At 37.7% G+C, this 18,708-nt stretch overlaps 1 protein-coding gene across 4 annotated transcripts; it reads left to right on the top strand.

The window, feature by feature from the left end:
• Positions 1-1,137: 1,137 nt before the first annotated feature.
• Positions 1,138-17,979, top strand: fyb1b (FYN binding protein 1 b). Of its 4 annotated transcripts, none has more exons than XM_058056866.2 (19): positions 1,138-1,345; positions 5,318-6,137; positions 9,243-9,357; positions 11,340-11,422; positions 11,526-11,548; positions 11,626-11,693; positions 12,091-12,202; positions 12,265-12,424; positions 13,313-13,433; positions 13,524-13,543; positions 14,307-14,382; positions 14,489-14,575; positions 14,841-14,878; positions 15,817-15,883; positions 15,947-16,049; positions 16,121-16,283; positions 16,363-16,396; positions 16,472-16,503; positions 17,449-17,979. In XM_058056866.2, the coding sequence occupies exons 1-19, from the start codon at positions 1,343-1,345 to the stop codon at positions 17,469-17,471; spliced, it is 2,148 nt and encodes a 715-aa protein (XP_057912849.2). In that variant the 5' UTR covers positions 1,138-1,342; the 3' UTR covers positions 17,472-17,979. The 4 variants fall into 4 exon arrangements, with proteins under 4 accessions (XP_057912849.2, XP_057912848.2, XP_057912851.2 ...); XM_058056865.2 differs by having other exon boundaries at positions 15,814-15,883; XM_058056868.2 differs by lacking the exon at positions 14,489-14,575.
• Positions 17,980-18,708: the final 729 nt, after the last annotated feature.

Genomic DNA, 18,708 nt, shown 5'->3' with positions numbered 1-18,708 from the left:
CCAGTCAGTCAATAAAATATTATATAAATAATATAAGTATACGATTGGGTTTAAATGTACACAGGATTTCAATATTACCTTGAAATGTATATGATGAAATATTACATTGTAATATTACAGTGGGAATTCACAATCCTAGTATTATTTTTTTAAAGGGAACCTATGACGCTTTTTCCTCCTATAATTGTAGTACCAATGTAGTATTCTGGTGTTAAACCATTCTGACCTAGAACTGTAGTACCAATGTAGTATTCTGGCGTTAAAAAACATTCTGACCTAGAACTGTAGTACCAATGTAGTATTCTGGTGTTAAACCATTCTGACCTAGAACTGTAGTACCAATGTAGTATTCTGGTGTTAAACCATTCTGACCTAGAACTGTAGTACCAATGTAGTATTCTGGTGTTAAACCATTCTGACCTAGAACTGTAGTACCAATGTAGTATTCTGGTGTTAAACCATTCTGACCTATAACTGTAGTACCAATGTAGTATTCTGGTGTTAAACCATTCTGACCTAGAACTGTAGTACCAATGTAGTATTCTGGTGTTAAACCATTCTGACCTAGAACTGTAGTACCAATGTAGTATTCGGTGTTTGGGAGGTTCACAGAAGTTTTGCAGAAGTCAGCTGGTATAGGCACTAGTGTACCACCCTCCCCCCTGCCCCCATTAAGCTTGAATAGAGCGTTATACACCGGTGCGCCTTGGCTTGGCCCCAATAAAAGGCCATTCCCAGGCAAGATTTGAAGACACACATGAAAAGTGTGATCGCCACCCCCCCCAACCCGAAACCCCCATGTCACAAACTCACAATAAAAAGTCACCACACACACTGACTACAGCAACTATACTGTATGAACCAAAAACACTTTACCAAGTGGATGTTCTTCTTCAAGTAGATGATCTTCTTATGTCAATGCCCCCCCCCCAAAGAAAAAAGAAATAATGGACCTAGGGGACATTTGGGGGTGAGTTTGGGTAACAGCAGTGTCGTTAAGCACACATAGAAACATGCGTGGAGTTAACCAGCGACACGCAAATCCATGAGATCAGCACACACAGATAACAGCGTCTCACACACAAACACACACACACACACATATGATAGCGTCACACACACACACAGATAACAGTGTGACAGAGAGAGAGAGAGAGAGAGAAAGAGAGGAAGTCGTCTCCACTTTGGCCACACAAGTTGATTCTTTATGTCTGTTTGACATCCAGCGTGGGACAGGTACGCACACACAAAAACGCTTCGGGACTTCCACGACTTCCTTCCACGGATTCCGTTCACGGCTTCCACGGACACGGTGGAAGCAGGCGGGCGTCTCGTAATCGGCATGGTGAGTAGGACAGACGACAAACTAGGCGATAAAAGGTCACTCCATGAGCGACCAGACAGCAGCTAGCCTCGGTTTGGTTTCGCTCGAGGTGACGGAGAAACTAGGAATTAGGAACTAGGAATTAGGAATTAGGAACTAGGAATTAGGAATTCTTTGACAAAGAATTCAGTCTTGTGTCAGCGTATTGGCTTGTGCAACTTGGGCCTTCACTATTTCACCAAAGTGGAAATAGAAATGTTTTGCTTCCTCTTTGCTGGGGAGGCTTTGCCGTACCTAATGTGTGTCCATAAGCACTCTGTGTGCGCTACAAACACTACATTTGATTTGTTTGGCCTTTTTTGCAACTTGAGTCTCCACGGCGCCCCCTGTGGGCCGTGCTGAAGATGCCGTGGAAGACTTGCTAGCCTTACCATCACGACACATACGCTCAGTGACTAGAAACAATTTCCTAGGGATGGAACGCTCCCTTCGATAGACGATTGAATACGTATCCGGATGTGACCAAGTGGACCTGTTGATGGGTCCTAATGAAACATCATGACATGACGACTAGCACATCAATACTATCAAGTACACAAAAGTTCATGAAAGTACATGAAAAATGTATGAAGCTGTTGACGGTCTTGTCTTGTGTGTTGCGTTACTCTGAGAGGTGGTTGCAGCAATTGTGCAGCAACACGTATTGCTCATTGGCTCATTGTGTTAGCATGTGAGTATTAGCAAGTATGTGAGTGTGTTAGCATGTGAGTATTAGCAAGTGAGTGTGTTGGCATGTGAGTATCAGCAAGGAAGTGTGTTAGCATGTGAGTATTAGCAAGTATGTGAGTGTGTTAACAAGGCAGTGTGTTAGCATGTGAGTATTAACAAATATATGTGTTAGCATGTGAGTATTAGCAAGTATATGTGTTAGCATGTGAGTATTAGCAAGTATATGTGTTAGCATGTATTAGCAAGTATGTGAGTGTGTTAGAATGTGAGTATTAGCAAGTGTGTTAGCATGTGAGTATTAACAAGTGAGTGTGTTAGCATGTGAGTATTAGCGAGTGAGTGTGTTAGCATGTGAGTATTAGTGAGTGAGTGTGTTGGCATGTGAGCATTAGCAAGGGAGTGTGTTAGCGTGTGAGTATTAACAAGTATGTGAGTGTGTTAGCAAGTGAGTGTGTTAGCATGTTAGTATTAGCAAGTATGTGAGTGTGTTAGCATGTGAGTATTAGCAAGTATATGTGTTAGCATGTATTAGCAAGTATGTGAGTGGGTTAGAATGTGAGTATTAGCAAGTGTGTTAGCATGTGAGTATAAGCAAGTATATGAGTGTGTTAGCAAGTGAGTGCGTTAGCGTGTGAGTATTAGCAAGTATGTGAGTGCGTTAGCATGTGAGTATTAACAAGGGAGTGTGTTAGCATGTGAGTATTAGCGAGTGAGTGTGTTGGCATGTGAGCATTAACAAGGGAGTGTGTTAGCATGTGAGTATTAGCGAGTGAGTGTGTTGGCATGTGAGCATTAACAAGGGAGTGTGTTAGCATGTGAGTATTAACAAGTATGTGAGTGTGTTAGCAAGTGAGTGTGTTAGCATGTTAGTATTAGCAAGTATGTGAGTGTGTTAGCAAAAAACACAAAAGTTCATGAAAGTACATGAAAAATGTATGAAACTGTTGACAGTCTTGTCTTGTGTGTTGCGTTACTCTGAGAGGTGGTTGCAGCAATTGTGCAGCAACACGTATTGCTCATTGGCTCATTGGGCTTTTTGGGAAACAGAAGCGTGATTTGGGCTTTATTTTGGACTAATTTCATTTCCACATTCACCACATTGACTTGGGGTGAAGTGAAAGGTGTGATGTTTCTATATACAGTAGGGCTCATATCGTATACATACAGTATATACATATATACATATGTGTACATATACTTATAGTATGTACATGTGTAGTATATACAGTGCGTTGCAGAAGTATTCAGACCATTTCTCCTGTTTACATGAAAGGAAATAGCACAAACACGACAATCCATCACTGTTTTTGTTCTCTTTACTTAAGTACTCTTTACTATAGATAGATTACATAAGTCTGGGTCTGTCTGTGAGTATGCAAATGTTTAGTGAATAGGTGAGTGTGTTAGCATGTGAGTATTAGCGTGTATGTGAGTGTGTTAGCATGTGAGTATTAGCAAGCCAGTGTGTTAGTATGTGAGTATTAGCGAGTATATGAGTGTATTAGCATGTGAGTATTAGCAAGGGAGTGTGTTAGCATGTGAGTATTAGCAAGGGAGTGTGTTAGCATGTGAGTATTAGCTAGTGAGTGTGTTAGCATGTGAGTATTAGCAAGTCAGTGTGTTAGCATGTGAGTATTAGCAAGTATGTGAGTGTGTTAGCAGGTGAGTATTAGCAAGTGAGTGTGTTAGCATGTGAGTATTAGCGTGTATGTGAGTGTGTTAGCATGTGAGTATTAGCAAGCCAGTGTGTTAGTATGTGAGTATTAGCGAGTATATGAGTGTATTAGCATGTGAGTATTAGTAAGGGAGTGTGTTAGCATGTGAGTATTAGCAAGGGAGTGTGTTATCATGTGAGTATTAGCTAGTGAGTGTGTTAGCATGTGAGTATTAGCAAGTCAGTGTGTTAGCATGTGAGTATTAGCAAGTATGTGAGTGTGTTAGCAGGTGAGTATTAGCAAGTGAGTGTGTTAGCATGTGAGTATTAGCAAGTATGTGAGTGTATTAACATGTGAATATTAGCAAGTGAGTGTGTTAGCATGTGAGTATTGTCAAGTGAATGTGTTAGCATGTGAGTATTAGCAAGTGAGTGTGTTAGCATGTGAGTATTAGCAAGTATGCGAGTGTGTTAGCATGTGAGTATTAGCAAGTATGTGAGTGTGTTAGCATGTGAGTATTAGCAAGTATATGAGTGTGTTAGCATGTGAGTATTAGCAAGGGAGTGTGTTAGCATGTGAGTATTAGCAAGTGAGTGTGTTAGCATGTGAGTATTAGCAAGCATGTGAGTGTGTTAGCAAGGGAGTGTGTTAGCATGTGAGTATTAGCAAGTGAGTGTGTTCGCATGTGAGTATTAGCAAGTATATGTGTTAGCATGTGAGTATTAGCAAATATGTGAGTGTGTTAGAATGTGAATATTACCAAGTGAGTGTGTCAGCATGTGAGTATTAGCAAGTATATGAGTGTGTTCGCATGTGAGTATTAGCAAGTGAGTGTGTTAGCATGTGAGTATTAGCAAGTATGTGAGTGTTAGCAAGTGAGTGTTTTAGCAGCAAGTATGAGTGTGTTAGCATGTGAGTATTAGAAAGTATGTGAGTGTGTGAGCATGTAAGTATTAGCAAGTATATCAGTGTGTTAGCATATGAGTATTAGCACAGGAGTGTGTTAGCATGTGAATATTAGCAAGTATGTGAGTGTGTTAGAATGTGAGTATTAGCAAGTATGTGAGTGTGTGAGCATGTGAGTATTAGCAAGTATATCAGTGTGTTAGCATATGAGTATCAGCACAGGAGTGTGTTAGCATGTGAATATTAGCAAGTATGTGAGTGTGTTAGCATGTGAGTATTAGCAAGTATGTGAGTGTGTTAGCAAGGGAGTGTGTTAGCATGTGAGTATTAGCGAGTGAGTGTGTTAGCATGTGAGTATTAGCGAGTGAGTGTGTTAGCGAGTGCATGCAGAAGTGAACTTTCACCTTATTGTGCAACGCTGTCAGTGAGTACCTGTGCAGTGAAATATCAGCATCAGCTTTGTGTGCTTATCTCCACTTCCTCGTACTGTATGCTCACACCTCTACAGTAAAATCTCACACACCAGACAGGAAGCCCAATTGGCCGATACACAAACAACCATTCACGCTCTCATGTATATGTATTTATTAATATTGAATTCTACTTGGTGGAAATTCACTTATGGCGGTCGGATCTGGAAGCAGCGATAAACGAGGGACAATCTGACATGACACGACAGGTCACATGTTTCTCTTCTTTCCAGGAAAACAAGGCTGATGTAAAAGCCATCATGGCTCGCTTCCAAGCCAACGCCAGCGAAGAGAGCCCATCACCGTCGCCGGGGCGACCCAAAGCGCCCCTCAACCTCGCCCTCTCCAGCGGTCCCACCGTCCCGCCCAAGAAACCCGTCTTGGAAAGCCTGTCTGGCGGCGCCATCAAGATCCCCCCCAAACCTTCTCACCTTAAAAACACGGCGCCCGCTAAGAGCGCCAGAGAGGTGCATCATGTGACCAATACAACCAAAGTGCTAGCTAGCAGGTTTGACAGCAGCCAGGATGGCGGCGGCAGCAACAAAACGCCTCTCCTTGACAAAGGACACGCCCCCTTGTCTCCGCCCACTCCAAAGCCCACCCTTAAGCCTCCACTGAGCACTACCCTCTCCAACCCCAAACCTGCCTTCCCCAGACCCCCCCCAGCAGCATCCAAACCCAGCAGCGGGGACTCGGCTCCCCAAATCCCTCCTTTGACCCAAAAACCCAGCAGCAGTGTCACCAAACTGTGGCAGCAGAGTGAAGGTCACACGGACAAACGTCCAGCAGAGCCGGACAAGCCGCAACTTGACAGCAAACCTACGGCCAATCAGGCTGTCCATCAGACTGTCCCGCCTCCAAAACCTCCAGTCAGCAAAAAGCCCAGCCTGAGGAAACCCGCAACAGAAGCTTCTCAGAACGGCGTCATTGACGACCCCGCCTCTGGCCCCAAACGCAACCCGCTCCCCAAGTGGAGTCCTCCTCCTGCTAAACCCAAACGACCCCCGAAAGTAGACCTGGACGACTTCAGAAGGGCTGCTGGGATCGTTACTGGTAAGATGATGGCAGCATACCGTAGGATTCCCCAACGTAGCATTCCTTATTACATGCTAATGTGGGAGTCCATATTATGTCTTATTATATCTAATATATTACTATAGTTGTTAGACAAGTTGTCTTTTCTTAATGTGGGTTATTATGTGTACTATATTGGGTAATAGGAGTAATAGGAGTAGGAGTAGGTAATCATCCATCCAGTCATCCATCCCCATCCATCCATCCATCCATTCGTACATCCACCCATCTATTCATCCATCCATCCATCCATCCATCCATCCACCCATCCATTCATCCATGTATTTTCTATGGCCCTTATCCCCATTAGGCTCCTCCCTGGCATTTGCTGCATCAATCAGTTAGAGCCTATATACCCTATATAAGAGCCTATATAACCTCTATAAGAGCCTATATAACGTAGTATGTAAGAGCCTATATGCCCTATATAAGAGCCTATTTAACCTATATAAGAACCTACATAACCTCTATAAGAGCCAATATAACCAATATGAGAGCCAATATAACCTATACAAGAGCCTATATAACCTATATAAGAACCTATATGAGAACCTATAAAACCTCTATAAGAGCCTATATAACCTCTATAAGAGCCAATATAACCTATATAAGAGCCTATAAAACCTATATAAGAGCCTATAAAACCTCTATTAGAGCCTATATAACCTCTATAAGAGCCTATATAACCTCTATAAGAGCCAATATAGCCTATATAAAAGCCTATATAACCTATATAAGAGCTTATAAAACCTCTATTAGAGCCTATATAACCTCTATAAGAGCCAATATACCTATATAAAAGGCTATATAACCTATATAAAAGCCTATAAAACCTCTATAAGAGCCTATATAACCTCTATAAGAGCCAATATAACCTATATAAGAGCCGATATAACCTATATAAGAGCTAATATAACCTATATAAGAGCCCATATAACGTATGTAAGAGCCTATATGGCCTATATAAGAGCCTATATAACCTATATAAGAGCCTATATAACCTATATAAAAGCCTATATAACCTACGTATATAAGAGCCTATATAACCTATATAAAAGCCTATATAACCTATATAAGAGCCTATAAAACCTCTATAAGAGCATATATAACCTCAATAAGAGCCAATATAACCTCTATAAGAGCCTATATAACCTATATAAGAGCCTATATAACCTATATAAGAGCCTACATAACCTATATAAGAGCCTACATGACCTATATAAGAACCTATATAACCTATATGAGAACCTATAAAACCTCTATAAGAGCCTATATAACCTCTACAAGAGCCAATATAACCTATATAAGAGCTTATATAATCTACATAAGAGCCTATATAACCTATATAAGAGCCTATATAACCTCTATAAGAGCCAATATAACCTATATAAGAGCTTATATAACCTACATAAGAGTCTGTATAACCTATATAAGAGCCTATATAACCTATAAAAGAGCCTATTTAACCTATATAAGAGCCTATATAACCTATAAAAGAGCCTATAAAACCTCTATTAGAGCCTATACAGCCCCTATAAGAGCCAATATAACCTCTATAAGAGCCTATATAACCTATATAAGAGCCAATATAACCTATATAAGAGCCTATATAACCTATATAAGAGCCTACATAACCTATATAAGAGCCTACATAAGCTATATAAGAACCTATATAACCTATATGAGAACCTATAAAACCTCTATAAGAGCCTATATAACCTCTATAAGAGCCAATATTACCTATACAAGAGCTTATATAACCTACATAAGAGCCTATATAAGAGCCTATATAACCTCTATAAGAGCCTATATAACCTATATAAGAGCCTATATAACCTATAAAAGAGCCTATTTAACCTATATAAGAGCCTATGTAACCTATAAAAGAGCCTATAAAACCTCTATTAGAGCCTATACAACCCCTATAAGAGCCAATATAACCTCTATAAGAGCCTATATAACGTATATAAGAGCCAATATAAACTATATAAGAGCCAATATAACCTATATAAGAGTCTATATACCCTATATAAGAGCCTATAAAACCTCTATTAGAGCCTATATAACTTTTATAAGAGCCAATATAACCTATATAAGAGCCTATATAACCTATATAAGAGCATATGCAACCTCTATTAGAGCCTATATAACCTCTATAAGAGCCCATATAACCTATATAAAGCCTATAAAACCTCTATTAGAGCCTATATAACCTCTATAAGAGCCTATATAACCTATATAAGAGCATATGCAACCTCTATTAGAGCCTATATAACCTCTATAAGAGCCCATATAACCTATATAAAGCCTATAAAACCTCTATTAGAGCCTATATAACCTCTATAAGAGCCTATATAACCTATATAAAGCCTATAAAACCTCTATTAGAGCCTATATAACCTCTATAAGAGCCTATATAACATATATAAGAGCCTGTAACCCAGCTAATGATTTAGGGAAGTTTCCCTGTCCATGAACTTCCCTAACTTCTAAGCTAATGTCCAGTGTCAATAAACATAATAAGAACCTGTAAGTACTTCAGATATACTCTCCAGTATCTCACATAGTACAGTAGGAATGAACCCTGCACTCAGTCACTGACTTACAGTACTTCCTCTTTTGGACCCACGTGAGCCACAACGCCCCCCCCCACAGCGCTAACTTTGCTTCATCACATGAGGAAGTCATATGATGAGTCATGAGCCTATTAACGAATACCACTTTCTACAGAATCTCTTCCTTCACGGGTGTCCAAAGGGCGGCCAGGGGGCCATTCTAGTGGTGCATTCTAGAATCACTTCACAAGAAAACTTAATTTAAGTGATAAAGTGATCATGTGACGAGAAGATCAGAATTACGAGAAGAAACTTCACAAAAAGTAAAGAAATGGATGCCCGGTTGCAGGACTAATTATTTGTTCTTAGATCTGGGGGTCTGCTAACTCACAAACGGGCCGGCGTTTCAGAGCTTCTCTTCCAATCACTCACATACACGTCAGCCACCGTGACTAGTTGTCTATGAGCGTGTGTACGGTTCCGTACATACCCAAGGAACGGTTGATGGTTCAATGCTTTTTCTTCACAGGAAGCACTTCCAGCGTCACCCAGATGTCTTCGGCTCCTGGTAACCATAGCAACCACACCACCCAGCCTCCTCAAAGTGCACTCCCGAGTCTGCCCCCGCGACATTTTGGAACCACGTAAACAGTCACTCACACACACACACACACACACACAGAGAGAGAGAGAGTACAGCTCGGGGACTACTTTATGTGTAGTAATACCGAATGTTGGTGTAGGTGCTATTTGGCAAGGCACAATGCTCTACTGTAGGCGTCTGTATGTTCCTAGCGTGTGAGTCCGGTAAAATGGCTCAACTTATTTCTCCATCCTATGACCTAGACCAGGGGTGGGCAAACTACGGCCCGGGGGCCACATCCGGCCCGCCAAGTGTTTGAATACGGCCCGCCCAATCTTTCCAAAGTATTTTATTTAAACTCAACATACAACCTGGCATCATGGCCTGAGCCAACCTTTTGATGGTTTTATCAATTTCGTTTTTTGACATGGTCTGTTGTTTACAAAGTGCTCCTGAAAAAAGGGACACAAGCACATAATAATAATAATTATTATTATTATTATTAGATTATTATAATTATTATTATTATTAGATTATTATAATTATTATTAGAACTATTATGATTATTATAATTATTATATTAATGCTAATTATTATATTAATTATATATAATATTGTTGTTATATTTGCATATTTTACATAATAATATAATAATTATTATTTACATTTTATTGTAATTATTATAATATTTTATTATTTTTAAAATATTGAAATATAAATATAAAATAATAAATAATAATAGCAGATTTGCATGACAATTTTACAGATACAATAATACCAGGTGGACTGTTACGTGTAAAATATATAGTCTGCCCCCCCGTAAATTTTGTCATATCAATGCGGCCCGCGAGTCAAAAAGTTTGCCCACCCCTGACCTAGACTATGTTTACATCAGGGCTGTCCAAAGTGTGGCCTAGGGCCCATTTGTGGGTAGAGGCAGTTATTTATTGGCTCGTGGTACTTTTCTAGAATGTGAAAAAAAATCCATATTGTATGAGAATTTTTACCTCATACAAAAAAAACCAGAAAGGGGAAATAGGAAAAACAGCTGCAACTTTACAAGAATAAAGTCAAAATATTAAGAGAAAAATAAACAAAGAGATGAAGTGTCTCATAAGTACTCATGAAAAATAATGACACAAATAATACATTTTAGTAGCTGAGAGTTGAAATATGACAGAAAAAATATGTTTTCTTAAAAGTCATATTATGAGAAACAAACAAAACAAAAAAATGTAATTTTTAGAAATTAGGTTGGGGAGAAAGTTATAATATTATTAATATTATTAGTCAAAATATTAATAGAATATACATATATGAATATTAATACAATAAAGTTATATGTAACAAGAAAAAAAGCATAAAAGTAAGCAATTTCAAGATAATAAATAAATAAAACCATTTCAGTAGGATAGAGCTGAAATATTGAAGAAAAAAATATTTTTATATTAATAATGAAAAGATGTTCATAATAATATTTTAATGTTAATAATGAAAAAGTTGTTGGAAAATTAGGTTCAGGGAAAAGTTATAATATACAAAGGTAATATCAAAATATTATGGTAATAAAGTTTAAATATTAAAAGTAGAAAATTGAAATGAAAACAGAAGCAAGAATGACAAATAAACGCTAATTTTGCCAGAATAAAGTCCAAACGTTAACAGGACAAAAGTCGAATTGTAACCAGAAAACTGTTGCAATATTTGCAATATTATTAATATTTATTAATATTATTATATTTGCAATATAGCTGCAATACTTGCAATATTACGAGGGAAAAATTCCATTTTAGTAGCACAGAGTTGAAATATGAAGGAAAAAATAATGTAATAAAGTCATAATATTACTAGAATATTGAAGATGATTTAAGAATAAAATGGAAATATTGGAAAACTAAGAAATGGAAGCAAAGAGTGAAGCTGATATTATTAATAATAAGAATCATACATTTTACGCTGTATGACAAAGGTGAGATGTAGATATAGAACATGTAGCTACAGTAAATATGGTACATGATATTTGTTGATATGTGGCGGTTGCAGGATGCACCAAGAAGAGTCGTATGACGACCTTGAGGAGGTGAAGAAGACGTCTCCTCCTCCTCCTCCGCTGCCACCGTCCACAGGTGGAGTGACGTTTGGGCAGCGGCTAACATGGCCAATCATTTCCGGGAATCTTTAATGCTTTAATGCTATCTTTTATTGTTTGCTGTTTATGCTCCCGTTTAGCTCATCCCAGTCAGCGGGCCAAGGTGACACAAATGCGAACGCACATTTCTTACCGACACTGAACGCCTCGTTTACCTTTTATTGTGTTTCTACCGGCCAGGAGGAACGCCAACATCACCATGACGACGACCACAGCGGAGACACGTACGAGCCGCTGGATGAACCCTGGTGAGAGTATTATTATTACGTATTATTATTATTACACAACACTTTTACTACTCAGTTTTTACTTATTATTTTGGATTGATTTTCATGCATTGTTCTTTTTTTCTATACAGTTAGATTTTCTTTTGGGGGGTTCTGATGACAAAAAGTCATGCAGTGAATATGAAATATCATATTTCTTTTCCACTTAAGTCAATGACGTCAGCATGAAATATATATCTAACCTGAATAATACATTTTGAACCCTTTAAAGGCCGGAATGTTGCTGCATGCTTTGAATGGGAAACAGTAGCGCCATCTTGTGGACAAATGAGACAATTGAAAGTTGCTGAGTCACATTAGGATGAATGTGAGCCCCATCATGGACACGGCCAACTCCAGTGGTGTTTGCCGTCAACAGGGAAGAAGAAGACAGGAGGAAGGAGCAGGAGGAGAAAAGGCAACAGGAGGCGGAGAAGAAGGAGCAGAGGGGGCGAGAGAAGAAAGAGCAGGAAGCCAGAAAGAAACTGAAGGTGAGCAAAAGTGCCGCGGTGCAACCCAACAAAGGTGGGATGACATCTCTCGGCCGTCTCAGCTGGTGGGGCCCCTGGAGGCCCTCCACCAAGGCAAGGCCCGTGTGGACTGCAGAGGCGGCAGGACGGAGCTGGCCCTCAAGCGAGGAGACTGTCTGGACATCATCCGGGTCCAGGGCACCCCTGAGGGCAAATGGGTGGGACGGAAACAGGACGGATCCAGTAAGTTGCTTCCCTCGTCAGATGCTGAACCACCAGAACCTGGTGGTTCTGGTTCTGGTTCTTCTGTCTAAAACTAAGTCATAAAGGCTCAGCAAATCTGCTCCTTTCTAAATTGTTTACTTCCATTGTTACGGCTAAGCACTGTTGCATAACATAACATAACATAACATAACCACTTCACACCTGCACACAGTGACTTCCTGTTCAGTGCAAAATAAGCTCCAAATAAAAGCATGGTACAATTAAACTGGATTCGACCAAAATGCAGCCAGTCATTTACTTTTATTTATTTGATTTATTATTATACATACATTTTTTAATGTTTTTATTTTTCATAGATTCTATTTTGGGTTTATTTTAGATGTATTTGCTTTATTTTATTTGTTATTATTATTTATATATTATTATCATTATATTAAATATATATATATTTTTTGTTTGATTTATTCTTATTTATTTTTAATTTCTTCATATATACTTATATATATATATATATTCGATTATATATATATATATATATATATTTGATTATATTTTTGTATATTTTTGATTTATTATTAGAATTAAATTTTTTAAATATATATTTTGCCCTGTGATTGGCTGGCAACCAGTCCAGGGTGTACCCCGACTCTCGCCCGAAGACAGCTGGGATAGGCTCCAGCACCGACCGCGACCCTCGTGTGGAAAAAATTTTTCTAGCTAGATCATGGCTTCCATAATAATGATAAATTATGATTATCATTATAAATTATTATTATTATAAATTATGATAAATTTGCGTAGGTACAGTCATGGCTTCCATGTGAATAAAAAGGTATGATATATTTGTGTAGGTACAGTCATGGCTTCCATAAAAATGAAAGTATGAATTATGTTGCGTACGTACAGTTGGCTACGTGAAGACCACCTCGGTGGAGATCGACTTCAACACTCTGAAGAGCCATCAGGCCCAGCAGGGGTCCAAGTGTGAGTTGTACGACGACGTGGACGTGGCCTCGTCAGACAGCAGGTAAGGTCGTAAGCGTCGGTGGCTAGTTCCGCACTTTGGACACCCGATTGTTTTCGACTGTAACGATACAACGTTGTCTTCTCTCCACAGCGGGATCAGTGGACTAGGAGGTACACACAATCAACTTATTATCATCGCTAGCTTGACATTACACCATACGTTAGCTAGGATACCGTGCTAATTACATTTACGTATATTATTTATTTGTTTTCATTTATTATTTATTTGTTATATTTAGTTATTATTTTCATTATTTTAAATTATATATTTTTATTTTTATTAGTTATTATGTTTACTTATTTACTATTTATTACTTCTTTTCTTTTATTCTTAATTATTATTTATATATTTTATTAATTATATAATTATTGTTATTAATTATTATTATTAATTCGTAGTTATAGTTTTAATATTTTTTATTTAAAAAATATTTTGTGTAAAAAGAATTATTTTTTATTAGGCCTCATTTGTATTTATTTGTAAACTATTTTTGTATTGTTTTGATTTATTATTTTTATTTCTTATTTAATTGTTTTTAACTATGTGAATTTTTATTTTTTAATGACGAATATTTCTTTGTAATATATGTTATTTTTTTTATTTAAAGTGTTTAATTTTGTACTCTCTTTAGTTATTTGTTTTTTATTATTTTGTAATTTTCTTACTGAAAAAAATCACATTTATTATTTATTTATGTATTATTTGTATTTATTTGTAATTCACTGTTTATTATTATTTGTAAAAATGATTTGTATTAATTTTAATTATATGTGATTTGTAATTATTTGTATTATATTTTCTTGAGTGAGTTGAGGAGTGTAATGGACCGTTTAGATTATGTGATGCTGTTATTATTATTATTGTTGTTGGCAGTGCTTCTCCCGCCGCCCCCAGAAGAAGAAGAAGGTGAAATCTACAATGACGTGATGGATCCAGACTTGGATGTTCGGTGAGTATCGATCATGAAACTCCATGAAATCAAAATGAGTATAAAAAAAAACACCGTCAAATTTGAAATACAGGGTTGTTTTGTTGACGAGTGCTTGGCTCTTTAGCCCCGCCCAGCCCAGGAAGTACCTCGCCAAGCCTCACGCCCTCCTGAAGATGTTTGATAGAAGTGGACGTGCGGCCAGCGTAAAAGTGTAAACGTGCATCAGTATAGTAAGACTGTAAACACGGGGCCAAACCGCTCACTGATCACCTCCAATGATTGGCTGACAGAAGAAGGGCGTGGCGCCTTCTTGCATAACCGCATGGCTTATTCGTGGGTCATCTCGATGATTGTCTTTGCCTGCGATCAATACCGGATATCGGCTCTCACTAACCACGTCTTAGTGTGCACTCCTCCGCCGTGATTAACCGACAGTCGCTCTTTTCTCTTTCTCATGGTCTTTCTGCTCGTGGCAGACTGCCTCCCCCCAGCCAGTTCACAGCAGACCGTGCGGGTGGGTGCTCTCTTTGCTTTTCCATTTTTTCCATCTTTATTTGGTCGTTCCATTCTTGGGGATCGATATCGTACAATTCCGATGTTTAGGTCAAGTTGAACTGACACGGTCAGTGGTTTTATTTGATAAAAACCTTATCAGATATTCATATAGAAATTGTGATTTTTAAGCATTTTTTAAATTTCACGTCCAAAAATGAAAGAACAATTAAAGTATTTTCTTTCATTTATTAGAGACAATAACTAACACTATGATTCATATTAGTTTTTTCTTTTAATGACAAAAGGATTTTTTTAAATATTTTTTTATATTTTTATTCATTAAATTCATATACAAAAGAAAAGTATTATTCATTATTACAAATCTGACACAATATAAAATCAACTCAAAATAAAACATAATTTTATATTAAATACATTTTAAAAGCAAAATATTATACTAATTATTGAATTTAATGCAAGAGTTTTTCATTTTAATATAAAAAGAAAAGAATGCTTTATATTTTTAAGTTTTTTTAAATTGAAGTACTTCATAAAAATGTTATTTATAATAAATAGGATGATTCTCTTATTTTTATTTGATTAAGAAAATATACATATATTTATTTTTTATTTTAATAAAAAGCAAACACATAATTCAGAATTTTTTTATGTCAGAATATAATTCAGAGATTTTCTTTCATTTTAAATGGAAATAATTTTAAATTTTATTTTTAAATTTTAGTTTTAAAATTAATTAAATATTGGAATTGTAGTTTTTTTAAGCCTTTTTTTTATTTAATGTAGAAAAAAAGAATACGTTTAAATTTAAAATGTATATAAATGTTAATGTCATACTTGTTTTATTATTATGAATATTTGTTTTATGAATGGAATGTTTTCATATACTAAAATAACAATAATAAGCGGTAAACATTGGATTCCCTTCTCTGGCAGCAGCCGCTGACGATGAGATCTACTACGACGTGGACGCCCAAAGCCAGCCCCCCCTTCCGCCCATTAGCAGGTAAGCAATAGAAAGCCGTCAGGTTGGCGTGGAAAACTTTGTCAAGTGTGGTTTGTTCCTCAGCATTCCCAGCCTAAAAGGCAAAGGCAAGGCAGCCGAGGAGTCGGACCCAAAGAAGCTGAAAAAGCTTGAGAAGGAGGAGAAAGAGTTCAGGAAGAAGTTTAAAGTGAGTATCGGTCCTCCGTACGTTTGGCTACGCTTTTCCCTTCTACTCCCTTTTGGATGTTCGCCCTTAAGTACGATGGGGAGATCCAGGTGCTCTACCAGGTGACCATCGCCACGCCCAGCGCTCCGCTCAAGTGGGGCGGCAAGGAGCTGGCGGTCAAAGCCGGGGAGAAAGTGGACGTGATCGTAAAGGCTGCGCACGACAAAATGATCTGTCGCAACGAGGACGGGAAGTGTAAGTGACCGGCGCCCTGCACGCCCCCTCGCCCCCACGGTGTATTAACTCTACCCGCTCTCCTTTCCCGTCCTTCCAGTTGGTTACGTTTCCATCGGCCATATTAGCACAGAGTGAGTACCACAACGACACACGGCAAGACATCAAGCCGCAAGTTCACTAAACCGTGTCTCCTTTCCTTTCTGCAGCGACGGCGACATTTACGACGACGTCGGCGACGGTGTGTTTTGTCCTAACTTCTGATTCGTGATGTCGATGCTTCCATGCTTCCGATACCAACTCGTCGCGCTCTGAAAGCCATTCCCCAATCCAAATATCCATACTTGGATCGCCATTTCAGCTCATCTTTGTCCGCGCATGGGAAGGTTTTAGCGCTTTTATTATTGTACTTATTTCATTTTCATTCATTCAATAATACATTTAAAAAGTTAAATAAAATCCATTTGCTGTTTTATAATTATACAAAATATTCCACTGAATACAATAAATAAAAGCTTTTTATTTTCATTTGAATAAAGCACAAATATGGATATTTAGTGTTAATCAATATACTAAATAATACATTTAGCAATTCAAATCAATGTATTATTATTATTACTATAAATATATAATAAATAAAAATGAAAATAAAAATAAAACTAAAAATAAAAATAAAAATAAAAATAAAAATAAAAATAAAAATAAAAATAAAAATAAAAATAAAAATAAAAATTAACAAATAAAAAAATAAAAATAAAAATATGACATTTATTTATTAATATATATTATTTATAATACAAATTAGTTAATTTAATTGAATAATTTACTGAAATACAATATTATAATATTATTTTCTGATTTTTTACGGCATTTTCTGGTGTACATTAGAGTGGTTATATCGTACCTCGCATACTTTAGGATTTAAAATAAATAAATTATTCTTGAACTTAATACATTATTACTATTATTTTTTATTATATTTTATATGTATTCATATTTCATTCATTATGAATGAATGAATGAAATGTCTTGTATTCTTTATGCTACCAAATGAAACATACTACAAATTTACCGATATCGGATCTGTATCGGTGATACCAGCCTGAACTTTACTCGGTGGTATCACGGATACTACCCAGACCTTAAAACTCTTTAAACTCTTAAAATGTGTTTTTTCCCCCCACAGACTGCATCTATGACAACGAATGAGGATCACCGCCTACTTTATTAGTTATTTAACTGAGTTTATAGCCGCTTGGCCTCACAAGCAGAAAACATTAGCGTCAGCCATTTAGGCTCTTCGCTGGCGGCGGCCATTTTGGCTCCTAGCTGGCTTGAAGTCAACAAACAAGCAACATCAGTATTGAAACTTTTTCATTTGTGTTGCTGATTTTATAGTTCTCAACCCCGTCTTTAGTATCTTTAGCCATAATAAGTTGTTTTTGTCAACTTAAATATGTATATAATAGATCCATGTGATGTATATAACACCTACCGTATAACGACTTCTTTTTTCAATTGAATAAATATTAAACCATGCTCTCAGCATTATTGTTTTTATAGCTGGGTAAATCCAACACCATGCATCCATCTTCAGCTCACAAACACATCCCTCGTCCTGCTCTGAAGGACACTTCCTGATTATCATGAGGCCACAGCGAGGTGCGTTCAAGGGCACTACGAAAACCGCATCAATGTGGAAATACCGTACAAATAAACACTAGGACAAAGAACAAAAAATATGTCCTTATAGATTTTCAGACATTTTTAAAAGTAAATACATAAAAATATATGTAATATATTGTAGGGCTTTGCGGCACCGTCTATGTAAGTAGCGCTTCAGTTTCTAGTTTTAAGTCACATGGTTGTTTGTTATTGTCTGTTTTTGTTTATCTGTTGCAATGCTGTGTGAGGCGGTCTAGTGGTTAGCGCGCAGACCTCACAGCTAGGAGACCAGGGTTCAATTCCCACCCTCGGCCATCTCTGTGTGGAGTTTGCATGTTCTCCCCGTGCATGCGTGGGTTTTCACCGGGTACTCCGGTTTCCTCCCACATTCCAAAAACATGCTAGGTTAATTGGTGACTCCAAATTGTCCATAGGTATGAATGTGAGGGTGAATGGTTGTTTGTCTATATGTGCCCTGTGATTGGCTGGCGACCAGTCCAGGGTGTACCCCGCCTCTGCCCGAAGACAGCTGGGATAGTCTCCAGCAACCCCCGCGACCCTCGTGAAGAAAAGTGGTAGAAAATGAATGAATGAATGCTGTGTGATGCGTTTAGGTTTTCTTGTCCATGACTGAGACTCTTATGGTGAGTGATCACCGATGGTGGAATCTAACAGGCCGTGTGGTTGTTGAATGAAACTGCTCTCAAAAATTAAACCTTTTTCTGTTACAAGACCCTTGAGCGCCAGATTGGTGTCAGAAGTGGGATTGCCGGATGGCAAC

The sequence above is a fragment of the Doryrhamphus excisus genome, linkage group LG19 (genome assembly GCF_037039965.1).
Source record: "Doryrhamphus excisus strain RoL-2023G ecotype Guam linkage group LG19, RoL_Dexc_Guam_v1.1, whole genome shotgun sequence".
NCBI lineage: Eukaryota > Metazoa > Chordata > Actinopteri > Syngnathiformes > Syngnathidae > Doryrhamphus > Doryrhamphus excisus.
The sequence above is the reverse complement of the archived record's forward strand: the minus strand, read 5'-3'. Positions and strand labels throughout refer to the sequence as shown.